This window comes from Strix aluco, chromosome 9, assembly GCF_031877795.1.
Source record: "Strix aluco isolate bStrAlu1 chromosome 9, bStrAlu1.hap1, whole genome shotgun sequence".
NCBI classification, from domain to species: domain Eukaryota; kingdom Metazoa; phylum Chordata; class Aves; order Strigiformes; family Strigidae; genus Strix; species Strix aluco.
This window is the reverse complement of record NC_133939.1, coordinates 14655273-14674679: the sequence shown is the minus strand read 5'-3', so window position 1 is coordinate 14674679 and position 19407 is coordinate 14655273. Positions and strand designations below refer to the sequence as shown.

Sequence of the window (19407 nt, the reverse complement as noted above, 5' to 3'; positions counted from 1 at the left end):
TGCTGTCCTTATGAATGATTTCCACTTAGTCCAGTGGTCTTAGGCAATGTCAACATGCCACACTAGGATAGAACCGTACAAAAAAACCTCTGAAATTCTGTTTGAGAACCAAATTTAGTTTTTATTCTGAAAGAAATAGTAGGAGCTTGATCCAGAGCCATATGGGTTCAATAAGTGTTGTTTTGTTTAAGCAAGTGTCTTTGAACCAGGTATTGACACCTAAGAAACACATACTATTCTCTAAAATCTAGGCTAACAAATTTTAATATTGGAATAATAAAAATGAAGAACAGATCATTTAAGTACTTAGAGGTATCTGCTTGGATTTTCATCTCAATAATTTAAACAAGTAAAATGCAAAATAAACTACTTGATATCTGACAGTGAGTAAATTCCAGTTAATTTAATTCAACTTCTTTGTTTTTACAGTTTACAATGTATTACCATTTGAAGTTGTAATATCCTACTCAAGGCTAATGGAAAAGTGAGGGAATAAACAAAGGTATTTCAAGAATTTATCAGAGAAAAAAAAAACAAGATACATAATCCAGCACTATACACATGGCTTTATATTGTTGTTTGTGTTTTTTCAAGACAGATGTAGCCAAGTTTAGCTAACAAATAAAAGTAGGTGGAAATTTCATCCTGCAAGGGCAAGAACCTGTGTATTTAAGTGCAGAGCTCGAATAAACAGAGTAAAGTTGTCCTATTCCAGAGCATTCCACAACAAAATTATAACTTTGCTCCCAGCTAGTACCAATTTGCTTTTAACTCTCCTCAGTCCCAAACCTCTTTACTTGCTTACTCCAACAAGTATCACTGGGTTTTGCCTGCCCAGTCCCAAGACATTGTGTACCTGACTAAAGTTAGAATTCCTCCTCTACATAGGCCTGTGTTCTCAGTTACAATCTGCCACTAAAAATGAAGGTTAAATTAATATAATAAAAGTGTCTTGCAAACAATATTCACCTCTTTTTCCAGCTACTTTAGACTAAACCACTGCAATCAATTCTGGTTTAACATGATCTATACAAGGCTTTTTGCCCACTAAGGCTTATTTCTCTCTCTGTATTTAAATAATTCTCACTCATGGAGGAGCATTTTTGCTCTTGCTGGCTGTTCTGTAGCACCAGTCAGGAAGATGACTACACTGTTCTCCCAGCTTCTCATGCTGTATATACTGAGAGGAGGAAAGATTTGAGTGTGCTGCACTAAAACACAGAAGTGCAAAAATAACTGAAACTGAAGGTGGAAAAAAGAGAGTATAATGTATGTGCTAAGATGTTTCCATCCATAAATGCTCACCATCTTCGTAAGAAGCAGCCTACATTATGTTGCAGGATATCTACTTTAATAGTGCACACTGAAACTTGCATTGAGAAAAAGACAATTACTGCATGACAGGAAAACTTATGCAAGATTACAGTAGAAGAAACAAGAACGGAAGGAGGGACGAAGACTTCAAATGCACAGTAAGTTTCTTTGAATACTTAGTAAGTGTTAAATTGCAAGACACAGGCCTTGGGTCCACCTGCAGCCAAGTCTAGTCATGTTTTTTTTCTGGTAACGGGGTGAAGATGAGATTGCATGTGATGTGGTCCTTCAAGACTAAACATTAGCAGAGAACTAATGCTGCCTATCTCTGGCACATGTGAGGGCTGAGTGGGAGCAAGAGATTCAGTGACTGTTGTTAGCTGGCTAGTATGGGTGTTACAAGTATTGCAATGACAGGCCTACTGCATCATTCATACCGTTCCAAGCTACCAAATAGTAATGTAGCTAACTTGCAGAGGTTTGCTTTTTGGGTGGCTCACATGCACACTGCCACCAATAGAATAGGAGGAGGAGAGCTTTCTCCTTTACAGATTTCTTTTCAATCTGAGGAACTAACATTCAGTTGCAATAGCAGGAGTCTGGGACAGAGACAATTCTCCGTAAAGCGATTTCCAAAAATGTTTCTACTTGAACTGCAGTTATCCATCATTCAGATGCATTCCTTTCAGTTTAAAAAAAAGATTGTTTGTGTCCTTTGCACTTACCTGAAATCAATCAGCCAAAAGGAATCTGTAGACTTCAAAAGTTTATCCTCCTTAACTTATCAGGGCACCTATCATTTTATGTCTCCTGTGCTTTGTACATGGATAAAACAGACATAATGGCTGCCTATGAAGTAAGATAAGTACTGTTCTGTGCCTGTGAGAAAATGGAAAAGCTACTAGAAGTGAAAGTGCATTCCAGGGTGAACTGACAATCAAAGAAAAATTCAGCATTTTGTGGTCTTCAGCTGAATTTTTCTTCTGGGATGACTTGCCACTCATATCACAGACAGACATCTTTGGAAGGAAAAGACAATAGGCTGTAAGCATGCACATGTATATGATTTTCTTTTACCTGCTGGAGAATTAAAAGTTTCTTGATTGCTAATATTCTGATTTGGTATTCTTTATCACTTTTGTGACAGCAGCAAAATAGCACACAATGTCCTGGTTTCGGACCAGAACCTCATTTTGCTAGACAGTTTTCAAACAGAGAAAAGACAATCTTATCTCAGAGAGACTTTGGTCTAATTGTGAACCAAAGAAGCATCAGATAATGCAATGTAAGCAAATTCAGGTACATAGAGTAATGTAGAATTGTCTAGCAGGAAAGGTAGACATCATAGCATGGATATGCCAGTAGAGCACAAGAATCAGTTTTGCAGGTGTTACAAACAGATTATAATACAAACTGAGAGGAAAGTACAAATCTTCGTAAACGAGTTATAGTGGATATCATAACATGAACATGACACAAGAGCAGCTGACTATATCATAAGGCTTTCTCAAACACTGCAAAATTGAGCCGTACAGGGTCCCCAGAAGGTAGTTCATCATTAGCAACAATTGCCTGAACTTGGTTCAAAACTCATTCCAACAACACATTTCCAAGCACATGATCTAGAAAAACTCATTGTTCTTTTTACAGCACAGATAATCAGTATATCTGAGTTGGTGCGATTTCCTGACCCTTTCCAAGGACACAAGATTGTTGAAACTCTGCAAATTAACCTAATAAATAAACATGGCTAATGATTAACCAGAATAATAAGTGACCTCAGTTTGTCCTCCATTCACAGAAAGAAACCTGGATGAATAATTCTTAATTCCACACTGAATATGCAAGTAAAACCATTTTCATTTGTAAAGTTTCTCTCATGTCAATTCTTTGAAAATCTTGTTCATGTCCAGGTATTTTTACAAGAAAAAATTTACTAAACGTGTTAAATAACAAGTACGAATGCAAAGTTAAATACAAAGTGTTAAATGAAAAATCTCTGCTTCTTTTACAATATCTGACATATGATCCTTTTCACCCTTCAGTTGTGTAGACATATGCGTAAAGATTATTTGTGATAGTTTCTTGATATTTTTATTGCAAAATATAAAACTTTGAACCCACCCTTTCCCCACCATGATCCTGAAGGAAGAAGGGAGCAACAGGAATTTTCGTTCCACAAAATATAATCAAAATGAGATAAAGTTTGAAATTTTTACTATTTAGATTTTTCATCCTGATGATAAGATTCAGTACATCCCAGAAAAGCCTATTTACATGTTTAAAACAAAAAAAAAAAAAAAAGAAAAAATGAAGATAGGGAGAAAAGGAACTGGGAAAGACATAGAAAGATCAGATTGTTTTTCATAGTCAAATTTTATCTCTTGCAATTTATATAAAATAATGCAAAAAGTCATTCTGGAAGAGGATTTTTTTTTTTGCCAAAGGTATTACTTTGCTAGCAGCAAATCCATTATATCGAATTTCTTGATTTCTTTAAAGCCTTCATAGTAGTATGCAGTGCTTTTGACTTTAAAGGAAGTAATCGAGACACATGTGGGGGAAATTTTATGGGATCTTAAAAAAAAATAATGTTTAAAACAGTGGTTAAACAGCGCAGGCATGAGACGAGAAGGAGAGCATGTCATTATTGTTGCAATCTGAGAAAAGGGGAAGTGCTTTAATGTGAAAAAAGATTCACAGCAAAGTCAAAAAAACCAAACAGAACATTTTGTAAGCTATTTTTGAAACCTTGTTGTTATCCATCGGAGACACACTGGGCCAGGTTCTATTTTCTGTTCTTTGCATCAAATGGTCATTGATTTTTGTCAGAGTTTTGCATGGCATCTAAGGCAGAACCTGGCCTACAGGTTATTTTAGACAGCTCAGTGTAGAATCACCAGCTTTTCTATTTAACAGTCTAGCTCATTTAACAAGGCATACCTTTTGTTTGTGCTGTTCAAGGCATTCTCTCGATTTCTGATAACAAGGACCACAACTGAATATAAAGACCATTTCACAGATCCTAGCAGCCCCAATATAATTACATGGGTCTTTATGCGACTACGTCACTTTCTTCCATGTAAAAATATATTAAAACGCATTAAAATCTGCAATAGCTAGAAACTACAATCCTCATCCCACAAAGAGTTCTAAAATTTTAAAGTAAAATTGTTCACAGAAAAAATATAACATTTTGATCTTTCCAGTACAAACCAAATCCAAAGCTTATTTTAAAAGTCATAGAATCACAGAATGGCTTAAGTTGGAAGGGACCTTAAAGATCATCTAGTTCTAACCCCCTGCCAGGGGCAGAGACACCTTCCACTAGACCAGGTTGCTCAAAGCCCCGTCCAACCTGGCCTTGGACACTGCCAGGGAGGGGGCAGCCACAGCTTCTCTGGGCAACCTGTGCCAGTGTCTCCTCACCCTCACAGGGAAGAATTTCTTCCTTATACCTAATCTAAATCTATCCTCTTTCAGTTTAAAACTCCTACCCCTTGTCCTATCCCTACACTCACTGATCAGGAGTCCCTCCCCATCTTTCCTGTAGCCCCCTTTAAGTACTGGAAGGCCGCTATAAGGTCTCCCCGGAGCCTTCTCTTCCCCAGGCTGAACAACCCCAACTCTCTCAGCCTGTCCTCACAGGGGAGGTGCTCCAGCCCCCTGATCATCTTTGTGGCCTCCTCTGGACCCACTCGAGCATATCCATGTCCTTCTGATGTTGAGGGCCCCAGAGCTGGACATAGCACTGCAGGTGGAGTGTCACAAAGGTGGAGTAGAGGGGAAGGATCCCCTCCCTCAACCTGCTGGCCACACTCTCTTGATGCAGCCCAGGATACAGTTGCTTTCTGGGCCTGGATCTCTGCCTCTGCTGTTGGACATACTGGAATTGATCACCTGAAACGTTTCTGAGGCTTATCGACTGTATAGTAGTCTGGCAGCCCACCAAGTAGGTCAGAAAGTGGGTAAAAAGGTAGAGAAGTGGAACTGAAACTTCTGGACCCCTAAGAAATCTGGCTTTTGCAGGGCTCTCAGCAAAGGCTGTTAACGTTCCTTCCGCATGATTTACCCGAGCCAGGGAAGTAAAGGGGAAGAGGGCAGGTAAAGCTTCTGTCTACAAAACTGCTGAAAGTGACTTTTTTTATTTCAGCAAACCCACACTTTAGACACAGAGATAACACATCTGAAAAGTTTTGACTGGCTATGGCTAATTTCCTTCAGTATGTTTTAGCAGCTGGCATTAAAGAAGTCCCTTTCTCCACAAAGCACCGTTACACATTTCATCTCTGTGGGTGAGTGATCAGTCCCCCTGACCTGAGGAACTTTTGCACTACACCCAAGAGCTGAAATACCCAAGCCATTCCTCCCAGATTTTCCAAGGGCCATTTCTGAAGCTATTCACAGACCAATGGATGCCTAAGTCCCACCAAGATCATGTAGCACTTGATACAAGCAAGGCCTCAGTCAGGCAATCCAGTTTACAGAACCATTTTTGTTTTTTCTCTTAATGTTATTTTCAGCTGTACAAAGCCAACATATACATCTGTAGCACATTAAAACTAGACAGTGTCAAGATTTATGCTTTAGCATAAGAGAAATTCAGCACATACGCTATCAAGACAGAACTCAGTACAGAGGATTCCTCTTATATTTTATACAGAGGTGCTATATTAATAGCTATTGACCAAGAACCAAATGTTCCAGCATGGACAAAAGACACAACTAGAAAAATTGCTGCATTCAAGGAAACACTTTTCAGTTCTGCAGCTACTTCTACCGGCAGAGCTGTCTGTTACAGTACCTGGCAAATTATAATACAGAACGTGAAAGAGCTGATCTAAAGCCTAATGAAGTAAATGGACTCACAGTTTATTGACCTCAACAAATTATAGCTCAAGCCATTTTAGGATCTGATTTTACTGATAAGTACTAATTATTACTCCATGCAACAATTTTTTGTTTTGCTTTATTTTTTCCTCCCCTTCTCACTTTATTACAGCATACTGTAGTCTGAACATACAAAGAAACAGAAGCCTAGGCTTGTACTAGTACACTCAAGCATGAAATTATAGTTTGTTGGCTGACAATACTTAACAGCACCCAAGAGACTTAAGTATGATAAGAGTACCAGAAGCTTATAACACAGATTTAATCAAGCATAACTTAAAACCTTCTTTTAAGTCTCTCATTATTTCATTTACAGCCCTGTATGTGCAAAAAGTTACTTTGCATTACATCTAAAGTGTTTTTTCATGTTCTTCTGCATGTATGTCTTTCACTGTTGCCTTTCCAGTCACTTAGCAAATATCAGAATGCTTGGACGTGCATGCAGCACAAGCTGCATATGTAATACCATCTATAAATGGCACTTCTTTTACAGCAGCAATTGTCACAGCAAGATATTGCTAATTATAACATCACCTAAGCAAGAAATTGGTAATACTTCCTAGTAAGGGCCTGTTATTAATGTTAAATTACAGTGGTATTCCTGTAAAAGCTGTGAGACTAAAGGAATTGAGTATGGTTGAAGTTATTACCAGGAATGCCAAAGGGCACATCAATGATTTTCCATTAGAAAGTATTCCTGAACTCTTTTACAGCAAGCTAATATCTGGATGCAAAACCCTTAAAGTCACCGACATGTTCTAGTGCCTTCAGTTGGTGTGGATGAGGTCCTCAATACAGGTCTTATCTGGAAGCTTAGTCTGTATATTGGCATTCTTCCCATTTTAGGTGGTTGCTCTGGAAAAAGCACTGTTGGTATCCCTTAGCATTAGCTACAGAAGTTTGAGTTAAGCTACTTTAGCACAGCCTAACAGAGAACCACCAATAAGGCTAAGGCTAACATGCAAATGTGTGAAGAAAAAAAAAATAAAATGTTTGCCTCTGATTTTAAGAACACTCTGTCAATCAGCAATGCAAAATAATGTAATTCTTGGCAGCAGAGAAACTCAAGAGCCATTTTCTATTTTCTGATATTGAAATAGCTGCCTGGTTCACTAGAACATGTGCACCATCACACATTCTAATATATTATGAATCAACCAATCTTAGTACCAGTTCTTAATTCAGCACTTCTTCTCAAGGGGATGCTAAGGGAAGGTGGAGAGGATAAATCGAACAATGAAAATACTAATTTAGGGCTGACTAACAAGTTTGCTTGAGGTATTGCAGCAGATCGCCACATCTTATGAGCTCACTTTAGCTAATGTTAGAGGATACAAAAGTACTGAACAGGGGAAACAAAAGGCTGCCTTTCAACTTGCACTACACTACAAGTTTCAAGTACAATGGACGTCAGATTATATTGCCCATAGGAACAGAGTCTGTTAATTTAGATGCCTAAAAAAAAAAAATCAGCAGAGCACTTGTGAAAATCGAGGCCGTGGCCTTTTATTTTCCTTAAATATAGACCTAGAACTCAGAAACCTCTTAATTTCTCTAGACTGAAATCATCCTAGCAGAGTTTCTTTCTGTAAAGCTAGCACCATTCCTTCCAGCTGAACATGTTTGTGGGCTTCTCATTGAAGGCTATTTGAAAGAACTTAACATCCTGACCTTCTTCGCACAGTGTGACCTACTTAGTTACTCATAGTAAATACAGCATTCAGATTTATATAATTTTCTCCTACAGGCCCAGAAGCTGAAGAAATTTTGGTGATGATATTTTTAGAATTTTATCAGTACGCACCTAGTTCTCATAAATGTCCAGTTTAATGTACACATAAAGAAAATGAGCCACAGTTCCAATCATGGCAACAGTTCTACTACTCTGATACCAGCATCATAACCATGAAACCTGTTACTCTCCATTCTTAGCGACAGAGGGGCATAGGAAGATGTTATAACTTAAGAGGGTTTGGTCTGTGACAGCACAATTATTTTATGAACTCTGTTACTTCTACTTTTAGAAAAAGGAACCATTCCTAAAGGTGAACAGTAGAGGAATAGGTGGCAGCACAGACCATTTTCAGATGCCTCATTTGTGGCTTGGTCACCATTGGTCATACAGGTGCACAGAGAGAGAAATAATATATTGATGGTAAAATAATAACTCTGACAAAATGTATATAGTTTACCTAAAAGATCATCAAAATAATACCAAAGTTTGTGAGTTTGACATCCTGGAGCTACTATTTCAAAAAGCAAGAAATACTGTCACAGAAGGTTAGGAAATACATAATTACATGAACAAATAAGTATTTTGGTCTGATGCTTTTGATTAAATTTTTAACTTATGCTATTATACCTAATGAAAAAAGTTTTAATCTGTTAAACATTTATTTTAAAACTATTGCAAAGGACATATTAAATAGACGATTTTTACAGTTTGGGTTTTTTTGGTCTTCAGTGTAACTATGTACAGAGAACACAGTTGTGCTATGAACGGTAAAATCTCACTCGAACTCTATAGAGTTCCTAGCCAGTGCTGATGGACTTTGATGTTTTGCTGTCCATTCATTAGAAATTTATAGGGTGTGTTTTACTTAATCTACTAAAAGCAACCTGGTGATTTTCTGAACTGATTCTTTTACCACATTATGTACTCTAAATATTTAATTTTTGATAAAGAAGGAAGACCAGTTGAAAAACGAAGCATTTCTCTACACTTTCTGAAATATGAAATTTCTTAAAATAACCCACTGACATTGACCATAATCTTGAAATTTAAACAGTAAATTATTATATCCTCATTAGCCAAACTTCTGCTCAGTAATACCTATTTTAAAGAATGGAAAGCCCCAGTTTTGCTACATCTATAAGCAGTTCAAGAAGAGGTTCCTTTGTTTCATTTTGTGTTTGGTACGCTGCTAAGGATCTGTGGTCCAAACTCAGAGATTACTTGAGCTGTGATTGTTACACCAGTGTAATATCATTAAGTGTAGTCCATTAGTCTTAGTTTACACCAGTACAAGAGAAGCCATCAATGCATACAACCTTCAAGCCTTTCATTAGACACGTCTTTGGCTTTAGTGTCTTAAGAGCCTCCGTTACACTAGGTAAAACAAAGCATCCTTATTCACGTCCACTGTCCCCCAAACTAGTGGGAAAAAGGTCTCCTCCATTCTGCATTGTTTTAAGTTGGATTCCTTGAGAAGAAAGTATGGGGAAAGTGGATTTTTCCTCAGCTATTGCACTATCCTACGTAGCTATGGTCTCAAAACTGCTTATGCTTTCTCATTCTCCAGTGATGGAAATTCTTCAGCTATCAGGTGGGAAGGGGGAGCACAGCCTGAGTACAGAAACCTGATTTACACTAACTGTTGACAATATCTAAAACCAGTTTGAGGAATCTTGAACAGTTAACAATAAGCCCTAATATTTTCAGTGTGATTAAGGTAAGAAATGATAGACCATTCTTTAATGGGGAAGCACAGAAATGGTTTTTACTCATAAAAAGCCAAGTATGATTTATTCAAAGGTTGAGTCCTCATTAAAGATGCAGAATAGTGCATGTCACAAATGGTTAAGGCTTTGAAAGTCTTTGTGGATTATTCACTGAAATTTGCATTGCTACACAGAACAAACTATTTTTGGATTCTGCATAAATAGACTATCCAATCTAGAATTACATTAGAATGAAATATGCAATAATGCAAGCACCCATAAAGTGCTTTACATGTACTGCAGGCATCCAGAAGTTTCAAATGCATAAAATATGATTACACTTGCTGCACAAATGACTGCGTATCAGGTTCATTCACATTTAATTAAAACTCAGATGTAAAAAAATATTGATATAGTTTGCTAAGACATAGTTAAACTGCTATTAATACTTTGTATCATGGCCAGTATCGGTGGGAACTGGAGTGCATAAAGATGCAATTGGTCTTTAGCGCTTAGTCCTTCCAGCTAAACTAGAGATTTATACTTTGTGCTATGCAGAAAGTGCTGTTTCTCAATGATCCATGAAAATGCAGATAAAGCAACTCTGGATCTGATTGTTCCACAGGTTGCTACACATATTTAACGAAGCAATATAAAGACACAGTTTTTATGTTTATCTGTCATACTCAATTCAATAATACCTTAAATCTTAAAATATAAGAATAAAAGTTATGTGAAAAAATATATGTGTACACATACATATGTAGCCAATATTGAATATAATATTTTTCAACTGTTCTTTCCTCCACTTTCATTCTGACTTACACAATGGTGCAGCTTCAGCAGCAGGATTCAATAGTGAAAGCATGGCCTCAACACAGGCTAGTCTGTGTCTTGTCTCCTCAGATATTCTTTTATGAAATACAAACAGTTGATTCAAACCCTCTTAGGCTAAGAAGAACCAAAAATCCTGATCTTTCGCTTCCCAGATCAGTGCTTTAACACCCAGGCTATTATGTAAAAAATTGCCAGTAACTCACCTGGCAGCTGAGATTTTTTGGTTGAGTTCACTGCTGTCTCAGTGAGTTAGTGATGGTACAGGGACACCTAACTTATCATGCCATTCTAGGAAATAAGGCAGAAATGAAATATCTACACAACCCTCTCCAAATTACAGTGATACTAAGGTGTCTACCTCTTTGATGCCTCACTTCCCAGCATAGGTTTCTTCTTAGCATGCATAGGGATATGATTAGGAACCTAAGGAGATCTGTAGCTAATAATGCACCTGACTTTTGGGTTATTCTTAACAATGTAAAATGCCAATTTTTCTCTTTTTATTAGTCTATGCTTCTTCGCCAATATTTCCAAGAACATAAAGGACAGCTGAAAATTACATTTTTATTTTAGTTTCTTATATAGTGATAAATACCTCTACATCTCTATGTTTTGCTTTAGGCTCTGTGGCTACAGATTCAACAAGACAACCATGTGGTATTTTTACTTTTGCACATAGAAGCACTAGATCCTATTTTTTAAGCATAAACACATGGAAGCTTACATTATGGGCGCAACTACAAAATGAGCATTATGTCTTGGACTGCTTTCTCAGTCTTCCTCTCTGTTTTTCTAACATTAGATGTGTCTGATCAAAATAAACACCTCCTGGACCAAACCTTACCACACTCAGTCCAGACACACAGCATCCCTTCATCACACAATGGGGTTTACAGTAATATCCCTACTGAACTGGTTAGATCAAACCTGACACAAGGCATAAAGAAATTTTGGGGTGTGATTTCATGCACAGAGTGGCAGGTCTAATCCATGCAAATAAGCAAAAATGGCTACACATTCACTAGCAAGCAGCCATATGCTTGCTTTGCCTCTATGTGCAAGGTAATTGCAATCTGAAAGCTACAGCGCACATGAGAGCAGTGCCAAGCGGAGCTACTATCTCCTGAGCGCACATGGCAGGAAAAGACCAAGTAGGTATGCTACGAAATACAGCTAGGAAGCTGTAGCAAATAGCCATGGATCAGATCAGATCAGAAGCTCAGCGCAAATACATCACAAATGCTTTCTCAGGAGCATCTCGCAAAATACCTGTGAGACCTGCTCCCATAACCCTTCCCTGAAAGGTGTGCAGTTCCCTAGGGTGGGGAGTTCCTGCAGCAGAAGCTTCAGCAAGACCTTGTCCCCAAAACCTCCCTCCCCACAGCTGGGGAGATAGGCTATGAGCTTGTCACTGCAGATAAATATTCAAACTTTCAGAGGTAAATAAAAAGAAAATTCAGATTCCGTAGAGCAGTTTGTCAGCTGCAAAGCAAATAGCTATGACTCAGTTTATCACAAACAATAACAGAACAGGAATTAACATTAACAAGCTAATGCTTCATCTGATTGTGAGGGGTTTTTTAATCTTGTTTCTAATTAATTTTGACAGATTGAATTAAAATGTTTATTTGCTTTGCATTTGATGTGCCCTTCCTGACTTCCTCCCCCAAGATTATATGCTGTCAGCACCAGCCTTTGTGAGCACTTTTTCTTTTGGACATTGGAGAAAAGGACTAAGTCTTTATTTCCATTTATTTAATACTTTTGATCTATTAAAAGGCTTCTGTTTTTCAGCAAGGTTTTTCTTCTTTTTATTCTGTTTTGCTTTTAATTTTTCAGATAAAGTAAAACTCCGGTAACTTGGTTACTAATGCATAAGCTTCCACTTTGACCGTGGAGTCCCTTCACTATATTCTTTTTTAAAAGCCTTCCAGTGTTAGTTCCAGCTGAAGTACCAGAGGAATAGGCCTCTTATCCTTCTCTGTACTTTCTGTCAAAACACTTGCAAGAAACCTTTTTGAGACATTTCAGGTGGAATTAACAAGAGAAGACTGATTTCCTAAGGTATGCATTCCTCTTCCTGACAGAGTCAAGGAGACAGGCTGCTTCAGGAGAGAAATTACTTTTATTGCATTCTTTTCTCTTTCTGATGTATGAAAATTTCTCATTATCATTGATTTGGATTCTAGTTGCTTACAGAGATGGGTGTAAGCTCCTCAGCAATGAACATTTTTTAGAGCTATTATGTGCAAAACTGAAACTATCAAACAATGCCCAAGACTAATTCTAAAGAGCTACAATCTATCAGAGTCAGGAGATTACTGGATTCTTATGCTTCTGTACCCTAGGTCTTAATACCTGCAGTTTTCATGACTGCTGCTAGAATACACACATTTTGGGGAAATGGAAGCAAAAGATGAGAGAGAGAAATCTTCCAGCAATAAATTTCACAGTAAATGATAGAAAGCTTGGAAGGTCAGGGGGTATAATGATTCTGCACAGAATTTCAGCTAGTCCCCTTAGACTATGTATTAATCACATTTGTAAAAGTTGTGTTATCTGAGCATAGAGGTGACTCCTTTTCTTTGTTCTATGCTTATGCTGACTATTTTATATTTTATTTTAAAACTACAGTTACACAAATTGTTGTGAAAGTAGCATACAGGAAAAGTATACTGATGAATTACATGTAAAAATAGCACACACATTTACTGCCACCTTGTATTAGTGTCAATATAACAAACAACCCAATGATGAAAAAATAAATCCAAAATAAGCCCCTTGGAATGAATGGAATTGATAGGACTCCTGACATAATTTAGCTCTTGCTCCAAGTGCTAAATCCAGCACAAATGGAGTCAGTTATTCTGCATTAAGCGCTACAGTAAATAAGGGCAGAATTTTCCTCGGTGACTCCTTCCCATTGTTTCACTGGGTTGTGAAGACTGATGTAATGGTGGTACCAGGCAAGAATAGCCAGTCTGGAAGGATGCTTGGTCCAGCATACACTTCAGTGTTTATCAATAACTATCACTAACTGGGAAGGAGAGCCAAGGTTACAAGTACCCTGTGCATTGACAAGTGAAAGGGTAGATACCTGACCTGTCAGGTATGCAAGATCTTGCTCTCCTTCATGTGCAGGTGCTGAAAAAACTACTCCTGATCCCTTTTTCACCAGGACACAATAAAAATCATAGAAACTAAGCTTAAACAAGATGATCTGGCACTGAAATGATTAAGAATGGTGTTTGCTGTTCATTCCTACCAAAAGCTGAGATGCTTTTTTGACTGTCTGCTGTGAAAGCCAGAGTAAGCCCAAGCTGAGCACAGGAATCTGAAAGCATCACAGCACCCAGCATACACTACCATCCTTCCCTACAGAGTCATGCAAAGCAGGAGCACAACCTTTACCTGAGTCATTTCACAGTAGAAGGACCATCTTCAAGAGCTACATGATAGCATATGCTTATGAGAGTATGTCACAAGTTTTTAATCTAATGTACATACACTATTTATAAATTGTAAGGACAAGCAGAATAGAAACCATGCAATACAAGGGGATCAGGCAGATATTAAGGAGACACATTTCAGTGTGCATGTAAAACATATGTAGTCGATGAGAATACAAGTAAAAACTTCTCTTCAGCTTCAATATTCCCTTAAGATTCCTACATTATTAAATAATATATCACTACAAAGTCTAAGGCAAGTTATTACTGATATATAGGGGGGAAAAAGCAGCCTACATTTAAAGCCGTATTTGTCCATTTATATTTGCTCTATTCACAGATATGATGGCATTTTAAAATAATATATGACTCAACTCTCTGAAATGCCAGACCATGCTAATTTACAGCAATTGGGAAGCTGAGGACATGTATGGCTTCAAACTTAACCTGCAAGTTACAAACCAAGACCAACCAATGCAACAATTAACTGTGTGAAACAAGAACAGCCACCTTTTAGCAGGAAGTTCATTCTAGAGCCTTCCTACTGCAATTTGCAAAGGAAGAGGACATTGGTCAGTTGGAAGTAAACAGCTGATCATGATTTGTAGATCTGCATAGAAGTCAGGAATGATGGATCAAGCTTTGAAAAAATCATTAACCATCATTTCACTTTATCCTTCCCATGCTGGCATTTGCAGAATTGAAGTTAACCTCTTACAGTTCCCGCTCAGGTGCTGAGGGGACTGACTTTCTCTCCTGCTAAGGAATGTAACATTTCTCTTTGGCATGCTTATTTCCTCACACTGATTGATTTAAGATTAGTCATTTAGTGAGTCTGAGTATGTAGCCAGAAAACACACACCTTAATGTGTTCAAAATTTCCTTCACTTCTAAGAGGCTAATTAGCACTATTTTTGCATTCATCGTGGCACTAGCCTTTTCACAGGACAGCCAAATTCTAAAATATTTGTTTGAAAATGTACCTACTTTCTTCCCTGATGATCTAATAAGTCTTCAAAACAAAGACTATAGTTACTGGTAAGACATTCTGCTCAATATGCTATTGCATTTGGGATAGAGGACCTGCTTAGCTAAATGCAGCAAAAATAGCAGCAAAAGATCAGATGAGAACTTCATCATTTGTTTTGCTATCTCATAAGATCTAGGTTTCTTTGTGCACACCTTCAATCTTACAGAATGCCTGTGACATTCTAAGATAACATTTTTATTGGTGGTATCTAAAGAAGTAGTATAGAAAATGAAAAGTCAGAGTATATCTCGCTATTTGGTAAGATGCACTTGTGGTATACAAAACAGAACAAGCATAAGCTATAGTAAGTCTACAAAGGGAGATTACACGCTCTCCATATGATGAAACCCTGGTCAATCATGGGAGCCGTAAAGGAATTTGAAAATCAATATGAGGCTTTACTGAGCAGAGACAAGAAAAGAAGGAAAAAATCATGGCACACACTAAAGATCAGAAGAGTCAACAAGGCACAGAGTACTGGGCCTTTTAGATGCCCTTACATCTGTACACAGTAAAAACACCCCACATGCACTTTGTTTTAAGTAGATGGTTTTGAGCTGCCATTCTACCATCTATTAAGCACTTGTCTAGTATTCTGTAGTTGTAGTAGGCTTCCAATAAATACTAATCCTCTATGAACATACTTTTAAAAAACATCATCTTTTCAGAATCCTTTGGGCCTAGAGTATCTGACCATAGGTTAATTAATAAGTTGCTACTAAAACTGACTGATATTGCAACACAACTACTTGACACCATATCTACTGTTTTCAGCCTCCATAGGACTCTCAACTACTATCTGAGGGCAATAATTTTTCTCTGAAAAGTCTGAAGGGAGTCTAGTAAAAACTGAAGAATTGAAACTTTGGTAAACATCATAAGTCATGCTTCCCTAGTAGGCTGGTAAAAAAGCAAGCTGTAAGAACCTTTCTTTTTGATCATCTTACAGGGTTTGATTGATCTAAATTGCACGTCAACCATTATTTAATAACACCATCTGCATAGAAGACAGTATTTTGATGACCTCCAATCTATGTTAAAAGATCTCCATGAATTAACAGGTATTATTTCCACAGATTCATTGTTTTTACTGAAATCATCCATTTTCTCAAGTCAAAGCATTAAGCATGACATTTTCAACAGACTAAAGATGCCTTATAACTTCATATATGATTGCGTGCTAAATGACATGAATTAGCTACATGCAAAAACCAAGCACAACCCTTTATATATATTAGTTAAGCCATATGCAAAATAATAAAACTCCAAACTGAGGCATTTAAAACTTCTCCATTTACTGTAGTAAGGCAATTTCCATAATTACACACAGAGTCTACCACCACTTTAATTATCCCTGTTCTTCCACACAAGGACCCATTGCTGTGTTTTGAACTGATCTATAAGGGGAGAAATACAAGATCACATATTTAAATTTAGCTCTCCACCCTGAGCTTTAAAATTGCAAGCCAGCAAATCTGTGATTCAGAAAAGCCTATGTGGTATTTTCTCCAGTATCTGGAGAAATCTCCATAGCAGAAAATAAAATGCCTTTCCTTGCAATAGTTGTTTTGACACAGCAAGAAAAGAAGAAGTGCTGCCCACTGCTCCATTAACAAAATTGCCTCTTGGTAATCTGTGAAACTCCAAAGCAGCTACAATCCTTGCCTTTGTTTTTTTCTGACAAAAGGACTGAGTTGTCCTCCATTTGAAAATCAGCACTTCATTGCTGCAACACATTTAATAGCTTATATTTTGTTTAGAGACTTTTAAAAGATGTTGTTCACAATTCAAGTGCAAGTCTCTGGAGGTTTCTCATTCTTCACTTAGATATACCACCATCACGTCCACTGCTTAGGAAATTGTAAACTATAATGCCAACAGGCTGTGACTAACAGTCACCAGAGAAGGCAAATTGATAACCTTGTGTGAATGGAAGCCTATTTTCTGATTTTCATAAGCATTCAATAATGCCCTGTTAATGAAACTTAACTTATTCTTTATTCCCGACAGATGAAAGCACGTTCTGTATCTTACTAAATCTGACTAATGACTATGACAACTCTTGCCTCTTTGCTTCTAGCAGTGCAATGACTGTCCTGAAAACTGAGTAAATTCCCTAACGCTTGGCCCACACTAAGCCATGTGGCTCCTGCTGTTGCATTGCCACCAGAGCCCGAGCTAGCTAACAGAACAGCTAGCAGGAGAAGCCTGCACAAGCTGCAGTTGCACCTCTGACAGCAGTACTAAGTATATCATTGTATCTAGAGGATAAGTGGCAAATCAGAAGAATGAACTTTGGCATTTCATAAACAAAACGATATCCCGGCTCACAGAGCTGACAGCTTTTCAGATGCTGAGGAAAGGTATGCCTCCAGTCTTGAAAGGCAAGAATGGGCAAAAACTACATGATTTTTTGTAAGATGCATAGTAAGATCTTTCATTGCTGAGGGCACAGAGGAACATTCAGGGAAGAATCTAGGAAGAAAGGGGCAGACCAGAGGTACAGCTCACCTACTCCCTTTTCTACCCTCTCTCATCACAGGAGATGTGGATAGGGAAACGCCAGCAGCTCTGCCCTGGGGCTATGTGTCCCCAGAGGCAGCATCACCCCACTCCCCAGTGCAGGGCCTCAGTAAAATCCACCTAGACTCAGTGCTCAGACCAGGTCACTCCTATGATGACTATCAACAGTCTCCAGTACCACTACGTAAGCACGGAGTGGGTGAGAGGCACTGTATTTCCTTTTTAATCAACATTTAAAATATGGATATATAATTTTTTTTCCTTCAGCAATTTCTTATTTTTCACCCCAGTGTTGCCCTAAAAGCAGTTCTTCGTTTTGGCTACTTACAATAGGGTAAAAGTACATTTTTTTTCCTGTGGGACGCCTATTTTGAAGACTGAAGTCTCTCCCCAGTGGTTTAAATATTGGTCATGACTGGTTCCCACACCACTGATTCTATGCCATATGCCATCAGTAGATATCATCCACTCCTGAGAACGAATCACTTTCTGTACGATTGGCATTTTCACCAATTAGCAGTCCTTCCATGAGATGCACATGTCAAAACAGTATGCAAGTTTGTTTTCATGCTGCCGCTATGCCTCTTATTTGTAAATACTGCTTGGACATAAAAAAACAAGGATATTGCACAACTTAATTTTTTTCTCCTTAAAAATGGCTCTAATTTTAGGAGGTAAATTTCACAAAATATGCAAAATATTCAAGAACTTGTGAATTAGAAAGCCCTGAAGTTTTAAGGAAAAACTTAAGCCCCTACTTTACCACCTATATAAGTATATGACAGAGGTTTGCAAGTTAAAGGATTTTAAGCTTCCATCCGCAGGTTCACAACAGTTTCACTGTGTAGCTTCAAGAATAGTTGCATGAGCCATGACCAGCACCACTTAAGCTCAAGGGGAGCTTTTCCATCCATTTTAATACATGCGGATTTGTGTGCTTTTTGGCCCCACTTTCAAACCAAAGGTCTGTAATGCATGTATCAGAGTGTCAGCACAGGTCTCAAAGCATCTTACAATATTTATTCTTTCAAAAGAAACTATGATATAAATATTACTGTTCCCTTTTTGCAGCTGAATAAACCACAATACACAGCAGTTAAGGTACCAGTTGTTGACACAGATGTCCATTTCTACAGATGCAATAACAATAAACTGTGCCTGTAACTTTACATTCAAAGATGATTCACACATTTTATGAGGATTTTTTCCACAAGTTGTGGGTATTACAGTACTTGCCAAGAGATGGGAAAATGCTTGTGTTATGGTAGACAGTCTAGAGAGAGAAACAAGAATGTTTAAAATTGGTGGGGAAAAAAGGGAAACAGTAGCTTGACAGATCCCTGTTTTGCTATTGTCTCAGCTCTTACCAAAACTTTCTCATCAGACTTGGTGTCATGAGAGAAGCCAGCCACAAAACTGGCTAGTGAGCATTTCTTATGCTATCAGCGTTCTGTCTGCAGGCAGGGTCACTGTTCTTGCTAAAAAAACATAGGTTAATATTTAGGAGAAATAACAGAACAAGCAGCATGTTTGAGAACTCTGCTTTTGTGCAGATGTTATGCAACTGAAGAGAAGCAAAAGAAATACCATTTCTTTCATAAAGATGAGAGTGATGAAAACATGAAAATGCCACAGTTACGCAAATGTAACTGTCATTGCATAAATGCAGAACTAGATGCTTACATATATACAAACACATATGCTGCTCTGTCGAAAGAATACTTTTATTGTCATTCAGAGGAAAAATAGAGGGAAAAAAAATAATGAAAGCAATTGATATCGTAACATAGGTGGAATAAAATCTTAGTGCCATCAGAATAGGTGGAAACATTTCTACGGACATCTGTGAAGTCAGGATTCCACTGTACCTCTGTACTGGATTGAAAGCTCTCCTCTTTGAATACTGACCAACATTGACAGTAA

The 19407-nt window shown here is 37.8% G+C and overlaps 1 protein-coding gene across 2 annotated transcripts in view; it reads left to right on the top strand.

Moving 5' to 3' along the window:
- The window catches only part of SLC9A9 (solute carrier family 9 member A9), a 211184-nt gene that overhangs the window by 158887 nt on the left and 32890 nt on the right, over positions 1-19407 (top strand). Inside the window, exon 15 of one of the 2 annotated variants that reach the window (XM_074833839.1) lies at positions 2103-2389. The exons of the other annotated variant lie outside the window; for it this stretch is intronic. Coding sequence (XP_074689940.1) covers positions 2103-2145 — 43 coding nt within the window. The 3' untranslated portion in view covers positions 2146-2389. Of the gene's footprint in view, positions 1-2102; positions 2390-19407 lie in introns of those variants that run through there. 2 annotated transcript variants of the gene reach the window in all.